This window comes from Lathyrus oleraceus, chromosome 7 (assembly GCF_024323335.1).
Source record: "Lathyrus oleraceus cultivar Zhongwan6 chromosome 7, CAAS_Psat_ZW6_1.0, whole genome shotgun sequence".
NCBI lineage: Eukaryota > Viridiplantae > Streptophyta > Magnoliopsida > Fabales > Fabaceae > Lathyrus > Lathyrus oleraceus.
In genome coordinates this window covers 526103713-526123458 of record NC_066585.1, presented here as the reverse complement: position 1 = coordinate 526123458, position 19746 = coordinate 526103713, and the positions used below count along the sequence as shown (strand labels likewise).

The window sequence follows — 19746 nt, the reverse complement described above, 5'->3', positions numbered from 1 at the left end:
TTGTGTTGGTTTATGATCGAGAGATGTTTACCAACTCTTAACCTAGGTTTTCATCCAATCTTGTTTGTTAGCTAGAGATAGTAATGAATGATTTTGTTCACCATAAGGTTGAACCAAAAAGTTGTCATTTTGATAGGTTGTGTTAGAGATAAACAATCGATCAAAATGGGAAAACTCACAATGTGTGTTCGAGAGAAACACATTGGAAGGACTTTGTGAAATAATTTATCATCTAAAGGAGTTTATAAGATTGTTGACCGAACAAATACATGCAAAGTGATCGTTGAACCCTAACTTTGGCAATATTTCTCAAATATTCAAATCAAACTTTTACCGCATTGTATTACCTTTTTATGCAAGATAACGTGATTAAAACCAAAACCCCATGTGTTACTTAAGCTAAGATTAATACAACCATCGAACGGCGGTGATATCTTACAATCCCTGTGGATACGATAACAAAAACCCGACACTTAAAATTACAACCAACAGTTATATATTTTAGTGTAAAAAAAATTTACAAAGAAACTTTTTATAAAAGTTTCAAATGAAAATTTGGTTTGAATAGTTATTCTTAAAATGTTATTTTAGGTATTTCATCATTTTATCGAAGCTTTTTTTGGATATCAAATTTTTAAAAAATCACTTAATTTTGAAGCTATTTCAAATAGCTTTTCATAAAAATCATTTTTAAGATACAACTTTTTGAAAAAATTGTGATTTTGACTATGTTTTGATCTTCAATAATGTATATTTATGTTATAGAATGAACAATTCAATATTTTAATTTATAAAAAACAAATTTAAAAAAATTTATAATATTTTGAAAAATATTTTTATAGAATCCATTTTCAAAAATATAAAGAAAAAATCTATGTTTTTAAAGCTAAAACAAACGGGCCCTAAAAGACATCATCCTTTCAGTTCTACTGATTGATTTGTTCGTAAGTTCATCGATCCTGCAAACAGGACTAAACCAAAGGACAAGACACCTGAATTAGAACTTAGTATCTCACATATAAAATGGAATAATCACATAAATATTCAAAATACTAACTCAAATTAATGAAGTGTGACTTCCGCCTGGTCTTCTTCCTGCTTGCTTCTGTTTGATTCTTACAACCTCCTCCACCTTTTCTACACAATTACTCTGAACAATTCATCAAGTATAAGAAACATAACCCAAAAAAATGGCATTGAAAGATATGAATATATTTGTTTGATGATAGGAACTAGGCATTTAGAAAAAATGTGTTTGCTACAATAAAACGGATACACAAATTAAAAAAAGAAGAAGCAAATTGATAATAAGAAAGATGATGTATTATTGTCAACTTCAACTGTCATGTAGCTTAAAAAATAGTTATTTGAGGAAAACAGACTAAAGAAATTCATATACATCTATTAAAAAATTAAAAAATTAAAGTGAAAAAGAAAAATTAAGGGATAATCTGAACTCAAATCCAATAGTATAGTTAAGAGAAACAAATATTTTACCTAAATAATAATACAAACATTCACGTATAATCATCTAAGAATAACAACTATTAATATTTTATAATATCTCAAATTTGGGATGTTATACGTTAGCTCTTAATTTGTTTTGAAATTTTAAAAAGTTTTAGTCCAAACGAAAATTAAATTATGAGTTGAATCAAATTATTTACAAACTTTAATTAAGTCGAATTCAAGTTCGAAAAAGAGTTAGTGATGATCTCAAATCAAATTTCAACCGGATCTAATTCTTATAAAATCGAGATTGGATTAAATAAAATTCTATTAAACTCGAGTCATTATCAACGGGAATAGTCATCCTGATTAATTAATTCTAAACTTTGAAAAAGAAAAAGAAACATTGATTCGAAATTGATGTTTTGGCCGAATACACCTAAATTTGGATCATTGAAACAAACAACTCTATCGAAAAAAATGCTTAATATAATAAGATTCTCTATGATTGATGGATCTTTCTTTCTACACATGACATTCTTCAATTATTTGAGAGAATCTATACTTTTAACAAGTATGAATTGGTACCAAATGCTCTTTAAAAAGTTATGATTCTCTTTATTTTTATTCTCAATACTTTTTATATAGTTTTAAAAATATATACATAATACCATAATATGTATTAAATTAAATTTTTCTAACATACAATTTATAATAAGCAGAGATTTATGATTGATATTAGCTATAATTAGCTTTAACATTACACAAGACAACCAAACCCAAAGCAACTATAGCCACTTTATTTTATTTTAAAAAAGCAAACATATATGATATGCTTTTTCTACATTATATCATTACATATATTGCCTCCAATATCTCTGCTTCAACCTTTCATGTGTTGCACTTCATTTGCAGTTGCAAGGGTCACAAGTGCAGCTATCACCACACTTGCAGCCACCATCCTCAGCTGCAACACTCATTTCAGCACCATCAAACTGGATCTTCGCCGGACCGACGCCAAGAATCACGGTTTCTGTGGTTTCCATTTCGGAGTAGCTCAATCCACTAGACCTCTTGTTGCATCTGCACAGCAATAAAAATCAAAATAATCCAATAAAATATTAACAAATTTTTTGCAAGATTGATTCTTAAGAAAAAAAATAAATACCAACAGATTAATAACCATATAGAAAAAAATAATTATATAGATTTTAATGTAAGGAAGAGTTAAGGTGGTGGATCCTTACTTGCAGCTATCACCACAGTTGCAACTGCTTCCACAACCACAGCTAGACATATTTTCAGAAACTAAGATTTTTTTTGCAAACAACAATTGATATTAATTGCTTGGTTAGTGTTATCTTCTATAAAAGTGGTGTCTTTTAATGATGCTGTGTGACTCCAATTTATAAGGTGGAAGAGAATAATCAGTGAAATCTTGACCGTCCACGTGTTGTAATCTTGTGTTGTATGGGTCCACAAGCCTACGCTTGGATCAATTCCTAGTAGACATCGTTTTCATTGCACGTCTTATTGTGGTGTTGGCGATAAAATTGTTGCATGCTTGCTGATTGGTTTTCACAAAACATGATATTTTATTGATTTTATAAATTTACTTTTATTAACAAATCATATTTGAATATAAAAGTCACCGCAACGTTTTTGCTTTTTGTACTTTTGGAGAAACAATTGTTTGATGAGAAATAGAATTTTGAAGCGGTAGGATAAGTTTTCGGTACGATAGAGAGAAGTTAATAGTGAAAAAGTTAAAAATATATAATGAGGAAGAATGAATTTGATTATTTAAAAATGACATTTTTTTTCTTTTATGGTTGAGGTGGTTAAAACCGCAAGCGAGGAGTGTGGCGTGAATTGTCATCACTGGTTCGATTGATCTGGACTGTTGATAATGTTTTAGAGGTGAAATTGTCTATTCTCAACGAGGATGGAGGAACACTTGTTTCTCGCATGCGCTCCTTTGCTTAGGTTTCGTCCATTGCCTTGTGAGCGGCCACAAATTGTTGTCCCCAAACCCTTGCTATTGCTTTGTAAGATACGTGTTTGCTATATACGTTCTAGACCGATTGATTGGCATGAGGAGATGAAGAGCTCTGATGGGACATCACTATTATTGGTAACATACACATTAAGTATCTTTCTAGTAATAAATCTGATGTGTGTTCCTATGCTAGTTCCTAATGATTCTTCGTCTTCCTTAGAGAACTTAAGTACTTTGCATAATCTTTGATGAAATATCGATCGTCGATGGTGCGTAGTAGATCATATGATCTCTAGTGGTAAAGGCACATATAAAAGATCTCTAAAGCATCATTTTTCTATTTATTGTCATCTGCAACCTGTGAAAGATCTTATTCTTGTCTTGCCAACTTCGTTCTTTATCGATAACTCTTTAATTCTAGTTTCTTGCCTAAGCTCACATGCAATTTTCGTTTGGTGGCCTTTGATACGCACACCAACCTACTTGTTTTAAGGTAAAGCCAATGACTTATTCTTGCTTTTGCCTTTTTATAGTATTTTTTGGACAATGAGTTTTTTAGAATGGACATTCCATCTTACATATTTTGCAAGGAAATGAGGATATTTATGTTGGACAAGCATTAACTACCATACAACGTAATATACCTACTAAGACTTCTGAGTCTCATTTCCCTTGAAGGAGGAACACACATACATGTACTTTTTAACTAGTACAATGACGTCCATCGTGGGTCTTTGTAAAACTATCATATGCCACACCGTGTTCATCACCATCACCCTGCATGTTGTTACCCTTCACTCATACACCTAGCCATTTACATCCATGGCAAACAGGAGAGCTTCATCCCCACACCAGAAGATACCAGTAGTATTGGTGATGTCGATGCTCTAGCAGAGATGCGTGCCTCCATGGATGAGTTACGTCGCTATAACCACACGCTGGAGGATGATGTCCACAATATCAAACAACGCCAATAGGATTCCAATCCCTAGAGGAGATGTAAATGTTAGACCCCTAGCCGCTCTCAGATGAGATATGGGGGATATATGCCCCGAGGGTTTCAAACATCCATACTTGGCCAATTTTGATGGGCGCAAAGATCCCTACGAGCATGTCGCCTCCATCAATACAAAGATGGCCATTATAGGAGTACCTGCCTCCCTGAAGTACAAGCTGCTATCTAGCATTTTTAGGGACGTCGCCCTTCGATGGTATATGGGTTTATCCGTGCCTCCATCAACAACTATCATAAACTGGTAAAGAAGTTAGTACACCAATTCCTCGCCACAGAAAGATGTCCACCACACGCCTATTTAACATATGTCAGGGTCCATCAAAGTCTCTGAGGGGCTACTTCTACTGCTTTAACGAGGCCACCATCAAGGTCGTCCCACCTAACCAAAAATGTTTATGGTGGCATTCCAAAATAGAGTTGAGGCATAACAATTTAACGAGTCCCTCCCCCATAAGCCAACATTTTAGTTGGCAGAAGTGGTCACTAGAGTAGAGTCCTACATAAAGGGTGATGAGAATAACAATGAAAAAAAGGCGCACGATGTCAAAGAGCACGTTCCCAAGGTCGGTGGCCCACATCACCAGAGAAAGAGCAACTATACCTCACCCAAAAAGGACCATACTACATTCAAAAGGGTAGGTAAGGTGGCAGAGAACTTCAAACCCTTGAACACTCACCACGAGCTAATCTGGTACGAGGTTCTCCACCTTCACAACATCCCTCTGGCGCCTACTCCTAAGACAAATGTGATGGGTTCTGAATTGTTTAGGTGGTGCAAGTTCTATATTATCAAGGGACACCACACCGAAGATTTCTACTAACTCAAATAGGAAATCACTAGATTAATACATGAGGGAAACCTCAAGAAATATGTGAGGCGCAACTCCCCCCATTCGGAAAATAAGTATAACCCGCGAAGGCGAGACGATGTTGGAAGCCCTAGACCCAAAAAATCCCAAGATGATCTTTAAGAAGTAGGTAGTAAAAATGCGTACCACACACTTAACACCGTAGCTTAAGGATTAGCCAGGGCAGGGAAACCAACTCCGCCCAAAGCAGGTATGCTCGCCAGATCCTGAGTATGGAAAACCTCCTTAAAGTTAAGACCGAAAGCAAGCGCCAAATTCACAAGCCATGATCGCCTTCTCGGGGAAAGATGCAGTTGTCATCCATCCTCTTAACTATGACCCCGTGGTCATTACCGTTAAGTGCGAAAGTTAGGGAATTAAAAGAGATAACATGTACGTGTACGTGTAAATGGGCATATCACCTTGAGGATCACTTTTAGATAGCAGGAAAAAGAGATAAAAGTCAAATATCTGGTTAGTGATGCCCCTTCTTCGTATAATATGATTATAGGGCGACCGACCTTTAACCTGCTGGGCGACACCTTGTGAAATATGTATTTGTGCATGTCTCGAATAGTTCTTTATAGAAAATATTTGTTTGTTGGTTGATTTTAGAGAATAATGTTTAGGTCGCATTCAAGCGGTTTAACATCTACTTGTATGCTCGCACTATGGAGGCTGGATCATCTGTTTATAATTCGTGTAGCAATGGATAAAACACTATTCTTTTATGAAAAAGTTTATTTTGATTGCATCAGAGTAAAAAGTTAGTTTGGTGAGCTGAGATTGATTTTAGGTGGAAGACGAGTAACTGGTTCCAGCAAAGTGTACACTAAGCCTCCGATACTCGAGAAACAAACAAAAATACATTCACCTGCTCCCTTTCTAATCCAAGTTAATTTATATATATTTTTTTAAGTTAACTAATTACGTTCATTATAATTGATTCAGTTTTGAAAATGGATTTGATGTAGGTTAACTTGTAAACATGATGATTTAATTGAAAATAATTTGATTTTTCTTATTTATTGTGACAACTATTCAATTTGATTTTTTATGGAGAATAAAAATAGATTTTTGATTATTAGCATTCACAATGTTCATAAAAATCCTGAAATCATCAATTTAATTAATTATAAAAAAAACAAATAGCAAAAATTTAAAACAAGAAAAGGGTGCAAACAAAGGTAGTAAATTAAAACAATGGTATTGAAGTCAAAAAATACAAAAAAAAGGGAAAGAAATAAAGGGGGCGTGTGGTAAAAGAGGAGAATGCCTAATTGAGAGGGGCCCAAAGCTGGTCAATAGGGGAAAGGGAGTTGACTTCGTGTGGGCCGCCTGATTGCATCAAGCGACCATGATGCGTTGTGCATGATAAGGCTAGTGAATGGGGTAGTGTAGGATCATGGGAAAGAGAAAAGGAGGGATCACGCCATGTGGCGCATTATCTGCCACATAAACTAGTCAATAGTCAACTACAACAAACGGCCCAGATTAATTATGAATTTAAGCTTCTTCTTCCCCACTCATGCAAGGCCAATTGCACAATAACAACATCAATGACTACTTTTTCTTTGAAAATCACCTAATATGCATATAATTTAACAAATAAATATGCAAAATTCATCTATGAATCGTCATGAACATGAATCCATGATCAAAGTGTATTAATTAACAACAAAAAATGGTGAGAATTAGGATTTAAAGTAAACCTGAATTTGATTGAGTGGCTCGATCCGGCCATAACTTGATGTTTTGAATCACTTTGCATTTTTTCTTCAAACGGTTGATTTTTTAATTTTCCGGGTTTTTGTTCTTGAATGTTCATGAACACTCATGAACATCAATAACACTAAGAACACCAATTTTTCAGAAATTCATATTTCAATTTATTTTGAACAAATGATTAAAGGATATAAAACATAGTAAGTGTAGAAACAATTTTATGTAAAAAAAATCACACAAAATACAATGGTCAAGCCTTACCTAAGCGAAAAAACCTCAAGAATGCGATGAACACTGATGAGCAACCCAAATTCCGATCAAGCTCCAATATTGCTCCATCTAAACTCGTTTTTCATGTCTCTTTGTAGATCTAAACACCTATTTATCTTCTATACCTCATTCCATCATAATTTCACAATTTCTACATTTTTTTTCAAAATCGAGTTCAAAATGGATTTGCGCGAATTTGAGTTTTGGTGTAGTTGTGTGTAGTTTTTTTTTGTCTATACTATGTAATTGGACTCATATTTATAATAATTTTCATGTTAACATAAAAGGAAAACAAGTCATAGTGACAAATCGCGACCAATTAAAAACAAGCATGACAAATTGCGACCAATTAGAAACAAGTATGACACATTGCAACCCTTTGAACATGTATGATCAAAGATCGTCGTCAACCTGAAAGATCGGTGCTTAGATCAAAGATAAAAATATCTTCGTCAACCCGAAGGTCGATGCTTACATCAAGGATAAAAAGATCGTTGTCAACTCGAAGGTTGATGCTTAGATCAAGGATAAAAATATCGTTGTTAACCCGAAGGTCGATGCTTAGATCAAGGATAAAAAGATCGACGTCAACCCGAAAGTCGATGCTTAGATCAAGGATAAAAAGGTTGTTGTCAACCCAGAGGTTGATGCTTATATCAAAGTTAAAAAGATCATCGTCAACCCGAAAGTTGATGCTTAGATCAAACATGAAAAGATCATCGTTAACTTAGAAGCTTGATGCTAAAATCGTGGGATAGGTCGTCGCCAACTCAAGGGTCAGCGCTTGGACCTACAAATGAGAAAAGATCACCGTCAACCCAAAGGTCGATGCTTAGATCAAATAGGAAAGGATCATCGTTAATATGAAGATTAATACTTAGATCAACATAGGACAAGTTTGTCATCAACCCGAAGCTCGACGTTTAGATCACGGTAAAGTGATCATCGTCAATCCGAAGATTGATGCTTAGATCAAGGTGAGATAAATCATCACCAACCAAAGGGTCAGTGCTTAGATCGCACATGATAAGATCATCATTAACATGGAGGTTGATGATGCCTTAGATCATTACAGGACAAGATCGTCGTCAACCCGAAAGTCAATGCTTAGATGAAGACAAACTGATCATCGTCAACCCAAAGGTCGATGCTTAGATCAAGGATAAGATCTAAGAATGATGATTAGATTAACAGATAGATCATGGCCAACCCAAAGGTTAATCCTTAGATCAAACAAGAAAATATCTTCGTCAACTTGAGAGACCACACAAATTCAAATCAGTCGGAAATTCAAGTGGAAGCAGTTGAGAAAGTTACGATTGGTACAAGCACGAAAGAAAGTTTTTCTGTCAACTAGTGCAATATTGAAACCACACCACCAAAACTAGATAATATTGAGAGACTATCAATTATATTCGAAAGTATTCCAAACCCGTTCCTGGATATTACATTAAGTCATGATCCAAGTCAATTATTTGTACTTTCTAAGGATTCAAATAATGAAGATTTGAAGGGACATGAGTACCTAGACAATTCCATATTACAAATTTGGTGTTCGTAAGTATAGCTTTTATGTTGATTTTTATTTATATTCATAAGTTCTTGTACATTAACATAAAGATTTGACTCTTGCAGGTTCATGCATGAGTTCTGTGTTGAAAGTAATACAAATAAGTAGTATTTCTTAGATCCATCGCGGCTTGGTCTTACTCACGGTTCGACAGGAAACAATATCTTTGTTTACATACAAGAAAAGTTGAAAGAGAACAAAGAGTATTATTTGGTCCGTTTTTACTGTGAGTAAGTATATATTAATTTGTATTTTCCTTTATAAATCAAATTTATACATATTATTAATTATTCTGAATTTTTATGCATTGAACATTGACAACTAATTGTTATATGTCCGAGGAAAAATGTTATAATTGTGTTTTGCTCGTTGCGCTTTGTGCTGCCTAAAGTTGTGGTTAACACTTTGAATGCGTAAGTGGTATTATTCTTAATATTCAAATTTTAATTTTAGATTTGAATAGTTTCTATTCATTTTTAATTTTAACCAACATGTGTAGAATGATTGAAGAACATAATGCAATCAAACAAAATTTACTTGGTTAAAAGCCAAACTATGGATATCCAAAAGTAAGTATACTACTTGTGCTTTTTGACTGTATTATTTGTGTGTATTAGTGGTATAAATATATGAAATTATTCGTAGTGACGAAAACAACCCAACAACTATTCTTGGGGATACTATGTTATAAGATATAGACATTACAAATGGATGGATGAAGCACCAGGTATACATATATATACACATATTTATATTTCTTAAGTTAATGTTGTTGTTGTTAGCTTATCGTAGTTTAAAGTTTGTTTTAATTATGAGTTTAATGACAGAACACCATACTCAAAAGAAGATATAAATGACATCCGATCACATTGGATCATTGCCTTCTATTCATTTTTTTTTGAATCTTGACAACAATAATTTTTCTTGGTTGTTATAATATTAATTTGTATATGTACATAGGTTTTGTCATTTTTATATGCAAATATGTAAATGTGTGTATTTTGTATTGATGAGAATAATGTAAATGTGTACATTTGGTTTTGAAAGCAATGATAATTTATTATTATGTATTTAAAAGATTTAAAATGATATGATATATTTCAATTTTGTCATATATTTTGTAATTTCTATATAAGAAATGATACAGGTCAGTGAAAATAAGATTTACAACAATGTAAATTTGATATTATGTGTTTACAGGCTAATGAAAATAAGATTTATAATGATATGATACAAACTAGTGAAAATAAAATTTATAATGATATGATACAAGCCAGTGAAAATGAGATTTAAAACAAATTATATATGAAAATAAATAAGATTTAACCCCTCGATTATCACCTAAAATCAAAGTAAAAGTATACCTTATTACCTCAATTTTAAATAAAACCGAGAGGTATATGACACACGCAACAAAATTTGGAAAATAAAAATATGTTATTGCTAGGGATCGAACCAATGACCATTTACTTTCTAAAATCGAGGAAAAAATGGCAAGTTATCATGTCACCCTTCGTTACCTCGTATGTGTAATCGAGATAAAAGTCATTTCGCGACAGAGATAAGATGTGTTATTTATAATAGTGTTATCAATTGGATATGGCAAGATCACGGGAAAGAGAAAAGGGGGACAACTACATGTGACACGAGATCTGACACAGAAACTAGTCAACAAACAACTGCAACGAATGGTCCTGATTACTTTTGGATTTAAGCTTCTTTTTCCCTACTCATGCAAGACCAATTGCACAACAACAACAATGATTATTTTTTCTTGGAAAATCACCAAATATGCATGGAATTGACAAATAAATATGCAAAATTCATCTACGAATCATCACGAACATGAATCTATGATCAAAGTGTATCAATTAACAATAAAAAATGACAAAAATTAGAATTTAAAATGAATTCAAATTTGACTTTGAGGGACTCAATCCGGCCATAACTTAGTGTTTTAGACCAAAAATAATAATTAATTTAAAAATATATACATAATACCATAATGTATAAGATTTGTCTAAACATACCATTTATAATAAGCAGAGATTTATGATTGATATTAGCTATAATTAGCTTTAACATTACACAAGACAACCAAACACAAAGCAACTATAGCCACTTTATTTTATTTTAAAAAAGCAAACATATATGATATGCTTTTTCTACATCATATCATTACATATATTGCCTCCAATATCTCTGCTTCAAACTTTCATATTCATTTGCAGTTGCAAGGGTCACAAGTGCAGCTATCTCCACACTTGCAGCCACCATCCTCAGCTGCAACACTCATTTCAGCACCATCAAACTGGATCTTCGCCGGACCGACGCCAAGAATCACGGTCTCTGTGGTTTCCATTTCGGAGTAGCTCAATCCACTAGACCTCTTGCTGCATCTGCACAGCAATAAAAATCAATTATACATATTAATATATGTTTTTAATTTATGGACGGCTAAAGGGAAACCTTATCTTATTTTAATACCATCAAAAAGCTTTTTAAGATATTCAAGTGACAATTGATTCAATATTGGCCATCAATTCATAGTCTTTAGACAGTTAAAATCTGAAAGAGAAAAATCTATGGAGAGAATTAAAGACAAAAACTTTTGTTTTCTTCTTTTGAGGCAGCTAATAAAAGACATAACTCTTTACAAAGTATCTACTTTTCTTGAGTAGTGATAAATCTTTTCAAAATATTCTATATTTTTGACAAATAACCAATAAGATTGTTGGGTTTATATTTTAATTTAAAACTTCTTAATTTTAAAAAGTAAAAATTTATTTTAGATTTAAATTGTCTAATCCCAATAATCAAATTTCTTAAAACATTTCATGTCAATAAATCTGATTTTTAAATTTTTAAATGAATTTATTTTAAATTTAAATTGTTTAATAAATTTAAAAAATCTGAATTATAAAAATCAGGTTAATCAATTATTCAGTAAATATGAACTTTATTTTAATTTTTGTTTAGAATAATAATAAGAATGAGGATAGTCAAAAGTAACCATAAAAAATGGAAGTATCTAATTTCATAAAACCCAACCAAAAAGTACTTAAAAAATACAATATTATATTAACAAATATATGTAAGATTCATTCATAAGATAAACAATAAACTCGAAAGAATTAAGGTGGTGAATCCTTACTTGCAGCTATCACCACAGTTGCAACTGCTTCCACAACCACAGCTAGACATATTTTCAGAAACTAAGATTTTTAATGGTGCTGTTATCTTCACTACAATTGATGTCTTTTAATGGTGCTGCGTGCCCTCAATTTATAAGGTGGGAGAGAATAATTTGTGAAATCTTGACCGTCCACGTGTTGTAATCTTGTGTTACTTGGGCCCACAAGGCTACCCTTGGATTATTTCCACGTAGACATCGTTTTCATTGCACGTCTTATTGTGGGGTTGGCGATTAAATTGTTGCATGCTTTGCTTCAAGTCAAATGTGATTAGTGTCTTAATTGGTTTGCACAAAAATTGATTTTGAATTTATTTTAAGAAATTTATTGCACTGAAATATTAAGTTTAAAGGTGGGTTAGAATTCGTGGTTTCAAGGAAAGACTATTTTAGAGATAAAGTTAAGGCCTCTTTTGTTTTGGTTTCTTTAAATGATTTTTTTAATGTTATATAATTTTGATAACAAAAATTTATAAAAAATGTATGATGTTATTGTCATATTGTATAAAATTAAGAGCTTTTTTTTGAAATTGTATAATGTACTAAATTCTAAAAAGATTTATCTAAGATATACAATATACACATTGTATTTTTTTTCCAATTCTCTTTGTCTCCTCCATTTATCATCTCATTTGTTTTTATCATCATCACAATAATCACTTTCTTTTATTTATTGTGCTTTTGATAATTATTTTTTAAAATTTTACTTTACTTTTATTAGTAACATGTGGTTATATTTTCGTGACAAGTGTGAATGAAATTGATATCAATAGATTTGCAACACTCGCACATAATCATCCACATACAATGGACAAAAGTGGTATCGTGGTATTAAATTGACGGAATAGCTTTTTTAAGGATAGATGGAGATAAATACTAAATATGGTTGTTTTGTTTGTTGCTTATGTATTGTGTCATTACATCATATTTGTACAAGGGCATGCATGGTAGCAACAACTTCTGATGAATTTTTTTATAAAAAAAAATTAGCAACCGCAAGTGCTTTTGTATTTTTTTTGATATTGATGCAAAATATATATGAAAAAAAATAATGAAATACTAGTGTCATAGTTTTGATCAAAATGTGTAAATTTTTTTTTTAAAATTGATCTCTGTGGATCTCCACGGGGATCTGTGGGGATGAAGATGCAAAAAAATATTCTCCTATGACGGGGATCGAGGACGAGAATGGAGAATAAATTGGGAGGCGGGTGGGGAGATGGAAATCATCCTCCAAACATTCTCTACCCGTTGACATTCCTAATTAAAATTTTCCAAGGTCGAATTCAAGACCCCGTACCTTTATGGTTGTGCGAATGAAATTTTAATAATTATTATGTTTAAGATATTAAACTTGTATCAATGAATTTTTTAAATAATTACTCATTCCGTTCCTTTTTAAGTGTCACTTGAAAAAAAAATTGTTCCATTTTAAATGTCACTTACAAAGTTCAAGGTAGTATTAACTGTATTTTTGTCAAAATTACTCCTACGTAATTATTACAGAGAGAAAAAGTAAAATGAATGTAATAAATAATTAAGGGTATTATAGGTAAAAGAATAATTATTGTTTGAAAAATATCAATAATGATTAACTTTCTTGATATGTGTAAAAAGTTAAAAAATGACACTTAAAAAGAAACAGAGAGAGTATTGTTAATTTGTCTACAAATAAAATAAAATAAAATTCAAACATACCTCCATCAATTTAAATGCTTTTATTTTGGATTAAAAACAAGCAATGTTCATTCATTTAAATTGATCGAATATACTTAATAAAAATAATACAAATTCTATTAAAAACGAAAAGATTAAAAGTGCGAACAAACTCACATAATCTAAGTTAATAGCATAAAATAACAAATTGTGTACATACATGACTCGTGTTCTACAATGTTGAAGATGGAGGGATATTGCTACAAAATACGTTGCGAAAAACAATTTTTTTAAGTCGATCCTTACGAAAGAACTTGATCAATAATAAGATGATTACCTCTTGTGGTGATTTTCTATTGATGCAAAATATAAAGAGAGATCTTGAGCATTGGACTAACGACAACACCTCTATTCAGTCCACAAAATATAATGTTTTCAATCTCTGTGCTAGCTGATCTGAATGAAGAGAGAGAGAGAGAGAGAGAGAGAGAGAGAGAGAGAGAGAGAGAGAGAGAGAGAGAGAGAGAGAGAGAGAGAGAGAGAGAGAGAGAGAGAGAGAGAGAGAGAGAGAGAGAGAGAGAGAGTCCAAGATTAGAGAGAGAGAGAGAGAGAGAGAGAGAGAGTCCAAGATTCTTAAGTGTTAGATTTTTACAAATTAAATTTTGTCAAGCATGAATACTTCAACACAAATGTTCTATTCATAGAACCGCTTGTGTGGACTGCAAGCTTAACAAGTCCACTTAAGCATACCGTACCTTATAATGTACCGTATTTCACATAGTACCTTAAGATGTTATATATTCCATTTAAATACATCATATATTACAATGTTATGTATTTTACTTAAGCATAACATAGCTTACGATGTTCCGTGTTCTACTTAAATATACCATACCTTAGGATGTTTTGTATTTCACTTAAGCATAGTGTACCTTACAATGTTCCACATTTCTCTAATTAACACTTGTGAATTATAAGACAACAAAATCAAATAGGATTCACTTATTTATTTTATCTCTCATAATCTGTTCTTATGCGAGTGACCCTATATGTCTCGTAACATTAATAGTTATATTAAATCACACATTTAATATAATAAATAACGAGCAATATTTAGATACACACCACTACTACCAAAATAACAAATAATGTCATGTGATATGATGAAACATTTCCATGATATTATTTATGGATAAAATTACCTTTTTTTTTATCTTATGTATATATTGAACACAAGACATAGATTGTGTCACCGTTGCCTAATTCAATATTGAGCCTAAAGACATTTATCTTGTTATACGTGACATGAAAATTAAATCTAGGTCACTCACGTCCATTAACATATTTTATGGAGTACCTATCAACACTATCTTTATGGTTATCGTATTACGGATATCGTTTGAATGATAATGAAGTATTTGACTCCACATTCACAGACCATGGTAAATTCAGATTGAAAGGTGGTATACACCATTATCCCAAAGAGAATAACTTATGACACTTGCATAATATTTTATTTAGTATTCTCATTGTAAATAAGTCTTATATAAATATTACTCATAATATTTAGACATATGTGAAAATTTGATAACTCTCTATCTATGATCCATGAGACATGATCATCAATTTATCCACATAATAATCTTAATACTTTAATGTTATCCCACTTTACAATAAACTTGATTGTAGATACTTTAAGAATAATACCTTTATGTTTCATGATGTCTCATGATTAAGTAACACTTAATATTTCTTCAAATCGACTAACTACTCTAAGTACTTTATTACTTTAAAAAACAAACATAATAAACTTATTATTATTATTATTATTATTAGAGTTGAATATGTTTGTAGTCCGCCTAAATATCTCAATCTTCAATTTAATCTCTCAAAAATTTTATTTAAAGAATGATCCTGTTAATACTTTTCATCCACGCTTTTGGTCTCTCCTGCTAAAGTTTATTAAAAGAAACTGACATGGCATGTTATATGAAAAAATTTATGATTGGCCAAACATGTGGTAATGCCAGCGTGGTAAGATGCTTACATGGATGCCACGTGCCTTTTGTCACCCATTTTATAATTTTTATATTAATAAAATTTCTAGTGATATAATTTTTTTCCGCTAAATTCGCCGCTAACATGAGCATCATACCAAAACCCAAAAACCGTAGTTAATATGTGGCTAATCCGCAACTAATCCTTAGCTAATTCAAATACATCATTCTTATGACCTAAACTTCATTTTTTTAATGATTTTTGACATTAAAGTTTATCAAATCATAAGGATCTCTCTAACAATTTATTTTTTGACTTGAGATGAATCAAATATAAATTATTTAACTGTCGATTTTCCATGAAACGAAAACAATGCAAACATTTGAATATGATTCAACTTTAAAGGATCTGCAAAGTTTCATGGTATTTTAAATAAGTTTCGATTTACTTTTATTTTCCGATCGAAACACGTATAAATGTGTTTTTTTCAAGAGACAAAACAACATATTTAACCCTATCAGTGGTAAAAAGGGTGACATAATTTAATTATTGTCATGATCTTTTTTGCATGTTAGTGTATACTATTACAAGGATCTCTCTCACAAAAATTGAATTTTGTTTGATGTGAGAGTAATTAAATAAGTTTTTTTTTTAATTGCCGATTTTTCATGAAACACAACTAACGCAAACTTTTTCATATGATTGAATTTTGAGCTAAAATTTTGTAGAACTTACTACATAACACATAAAAATGATTTGAAGATTTTTTGTGGAATTTTGATTGATTTTAGCTTATTTTGATTTATTTTCGCCTCTTGAAAAAACACATTTATATGTGTCTCGATCGAATAATCAAAATAAATCGAGAATTATTCATAATGTAATGAAACTTTTTAGATCATTTTTATATATTTTGAGATAAGTCCCTGCAAAAGAATAGTTTAAAATTCAATCATAATTCAACTTTTACCTTGTTTTCGTTTCATAGAAAATCGGTGCTTAAAAAAATTCATATTTGATTAATTTCAAATAAAATAAATTAAACTTTTATGACAAATGTTTATAATGTGATAAACTTCCATGCAAAAGATCATTAAAAAAAACAAAGTCTAGGTCAAAAGAATGTTGTATTTGAGTTAATTAGAAATTAGCTACGGATTAACTACAAATTAGCTGTAGTTTCTGAATTTCGGTATGATGTTCACGTTAACGACAAAGTTTCTATCGCAACAAATTTTATTAATATAAATAAGATAAATTAGTGACAAAATGCCATGTGTCATCCATGTTAGCATCTTTGTCACACTGACATTGTCACGTGTATGCTTTGAAATGAAAAGTTTTCATTGTCATGCCACACCAGCATCTGTTAACAAACGTTAGTTAGAGAGACCAAAAGTATGGATGAAAAATATTATAAAGACCGTTTTTTGAAAAGAAAAATTTGAGAGATTAAAAGTGAAGATTGAAATGTTTAGGAGGACTACAAACATGTTTAAATCTTATTATTAATAGATAATTCGATAAAATATCAAGATGTAATAAAATTATAAGTCTCTAGAACTTACACCAATAAAAAACGTCAAAATCATTGATGGAATAAGCCCTTAATTAGAATCAAATGAACACTACGACAAAACTACTAAGAAAAAATGCAGCACAAAATTGTAATAAATTAACAAAATTCCATACAAAAATTTAAATAATAATAATAATAATAATAATTTATTTAAATAAAAACCAATCAAGATTAAGGTGTTTTACTGACCCTAAATTACCTCTCTTTTATAGATGACAAAGAAGACAAAACAAAACCTTTTTTTAAAGAGACTAATAAATCTATTTTATCCTATTTATTTAAATACTTCATTCCTATGTTTTATTTAAATACTACATTCATATGTTTCTCCGCTCATAGATGATACTTTGTTTGGATAGATAAATATTTTAATATGGATAAGGATGAATGGATTTGTAAAAAAATAAATAATAGTCTTTGTCATGATATTTGATGTTCTATATAATTTATTTGAGGAAAGATCTAAACATGCAAGATGGGGATTTAAGTTGCGTTTAGTTAAAAAAAAAAAAACTTAACTAAATCGTTTCTCTAATGGGAGAGCTACCTCTTGTCTCTCTACAACCCTCGAATTTCACCTTTATGCATAAAGAATCTAGTCCACTATAACCAAACATGAATGCAAGTATTCTATACGCCTCTTCAAGGTCTATGTATTCTTTAACTAAACTTATCATGGATTCTTTCAACAAAATAATAATGGTTAACATGTATTCTTTCACCAAAATAATAATGGTCATTTTGTCAACCTTAATAATATTTTATTTTTATTCTTGAGTTTTTTTTATTAAAATATTTTTCATTACGATTTATAATAATAATTGTGACAATAGATTAAAGATTATGAAATTTGAATTCCATCATCAATATTTTTTATTTATTTTTTTTATATAAAAAAAGCATGTGTCCCTTGACTTATATACTTATATTATTAAATAAAAATTAAAAAATAATTAATTACAGTTATTTTATCAACTTATATGTTTCATATTTCACTATGATTGATATTAACAACTATGGTGAAATTCTTTATTGCAAAATTAAAATATAACATGTTCTTCATTTTCTTCATAACACATGTCCTAACGATCCAGACGACAGCGACAACAAAATCTTCAGCATCTTCATTTATTTGGAACATCCAGTCTTCACTCTCTTCATTCATTATTGATTGATCCCTCGTAAGAATTCACATCCTAGATCCAAAATATTTCAAGGAATGTTAATTCTTCAAAAGCTTAGAAGAACTCAACCTATCCACCTTCCTCTGTATCCCCTCCAAGAAGGTATGTTCATCCTTAGTCAAGATGTTCTACTCAAATCTTCACATCATAGATGGAATACCTTAAATTGAAGTAAAGAAGGCATATAATAACTCTATCAGTAGAAGAATTTGGAAATATTCTAAATATCCATAATGAAGATCCCATTGTCGAACTCGGAGACAAAGCAGAAAAGTACAACCACCAGCTCACTGCATCCTCTGTTATGAAGGATCCATCACCCAACATGCCAAATCCCTTCACTGCTGGATATATCCACCTTGAAAGTCATATGATTCACTATGTGATCAATCTCATACTCTTTTCAAGAAAAAGCAACTTCATCCTCATAACCCAAGTTGATGTAGAAACAATATCGTTAATAGAACACAAAATCAAGGTGAAATTGGCAAAACACATGAACGAGTAAATGATGGAAAACATGAAAGAAGGAGTATAACTGCCATATGAAAATCTGATCACAAAGATTTTGAAAGATACTGGATATGATTTCAAAGATGAAGAGTTCAAGGAAGAAAGAACTAAAATAGGATAATTAGTCCTACCATCAATGAAGTTTGAGATGATCAATGGAAAAGTAATTGAAAATCCCCTCTCAAACAAGAAGAAAATAAAAGCAAATAGTCAAGAAGCACCCATAGAGTTAGATGACTTCGACTACTCTATTCCTCAACTGCCCATAATAATAATATCCTCAAATTCATAATTGGAAAGATAATTGTGATTAATGACAAAATTGACTTTCATAACCCAACCATTTATCCCAGACCAAGCACAACTACCTAAAGGCCTTTTTCTTTGATGATTTTAACACATAATAGTCTCACTTATGCGTTTGAACTCATGCTCTCTATAACTCTTAAATTCAACAATTTCTTTTCTTGTACTCTGAATTCATAGTAATTTCTATTAACAAAACAAGTTTTTCCTTTACTAAATGTTTATTTACCTATGTTTTTATATTTAAATTCATCTTAGTGTATATTTATCTGTCTTTTTTATTTCTACAAAGGGGAAGAAGTGTACTCTCAGGGGGAGTAGAGTATACTCTTTACCTAATTGAGGGGGAGTTTGATTACTCCAAATATTTATTGTTGTTTATATTACACTACGCCAAAAACTGGAATAGACAGCGCACCTTAGAGGGCGCTTTATTACAAA

General features: G+C 31.2%; 2 protein-coding genes across 2 annotated transcripts; both read right to left on the bottom strand.

The window, feature by feature from the left end:
• Window positions 1-2157: 2157 nt before the first annotated feature.
• Window positions 2158-2852, bottom strand: LOC127108491 (metallothionein-like protein 1). Its single transcript, XM_051045965.1, has 2 exons — window positions 2697-2852; window positions 2158-2532 (listed from the first exon to the last, which is right to left on the bottom strand). Exons 1-2 carry the CDS (start codon window positions 2744-2746, stop codon window positions 2355-2357), a joined length of 228 nt encoding a protein of 75 aa, XP_050901922.1. The 5' UTR covers window positions 2747-2852; the 3' UTR covers window positions 2158-2354.
• An 8056-nt stretch (window positions 2853-10908) lies between these two features.
• Window positions 10909-12180, bottom strand: LOC127108492 (metallothionein-like protein 1). Its single transcript, XM_051045966.1, has 2 exons — window positions 12031-12180; window positions 10909-11275 (listed from the first exon to the last, which is right to left on the bottom strand). The coding sequence occupies exons 1-2, from the start codon at window positions 12078-12080 to the stop codon at window positions 11098-11100; spliced, it is 228 nt and encodes a 75-aa protein (XP_050901923.1). The 5' UTR covers window positions 12081-12180; the 3' UTR covers window positions 10909-11097.
• Window positions 12181-19746: the final 7566 nt, after the last annotated feature.

Excerpts from the sequence above, each read along its gene's own strand:
- LOC127108491 (XM_051045965.1), bottom strand. The coding sequence starts at position 2,746 with ATGTCTAGCTGTGGTTGTGGAAGCAGTTGCAACTGTGGTGATAGCTGC. Across the intron at positions 2,533-2,696 it reads AACTGTGGTGATAGCTGCAA|ATGCAACAAGAGGTCTAGTG; the intron begins GTAAGGATCCAC and ends ATTGCTGTGCAG.
- LOC127108492 (XM_051045966.1), bottom strand. The coding sequence starts at position 12,080 with ATGTCTAGCTGTGGTTGTGGAAGCAGTTGCAACTGTGGTGATAGCTGC. Across the intron at positions 11,276-12,030 it reads AACTGTGGTGATAGCTGCAA|ATGCAGCAAGAGGTCTAGTG; the intron begins GTAAGGATTCAC and ends ATTGCTGTGCAG.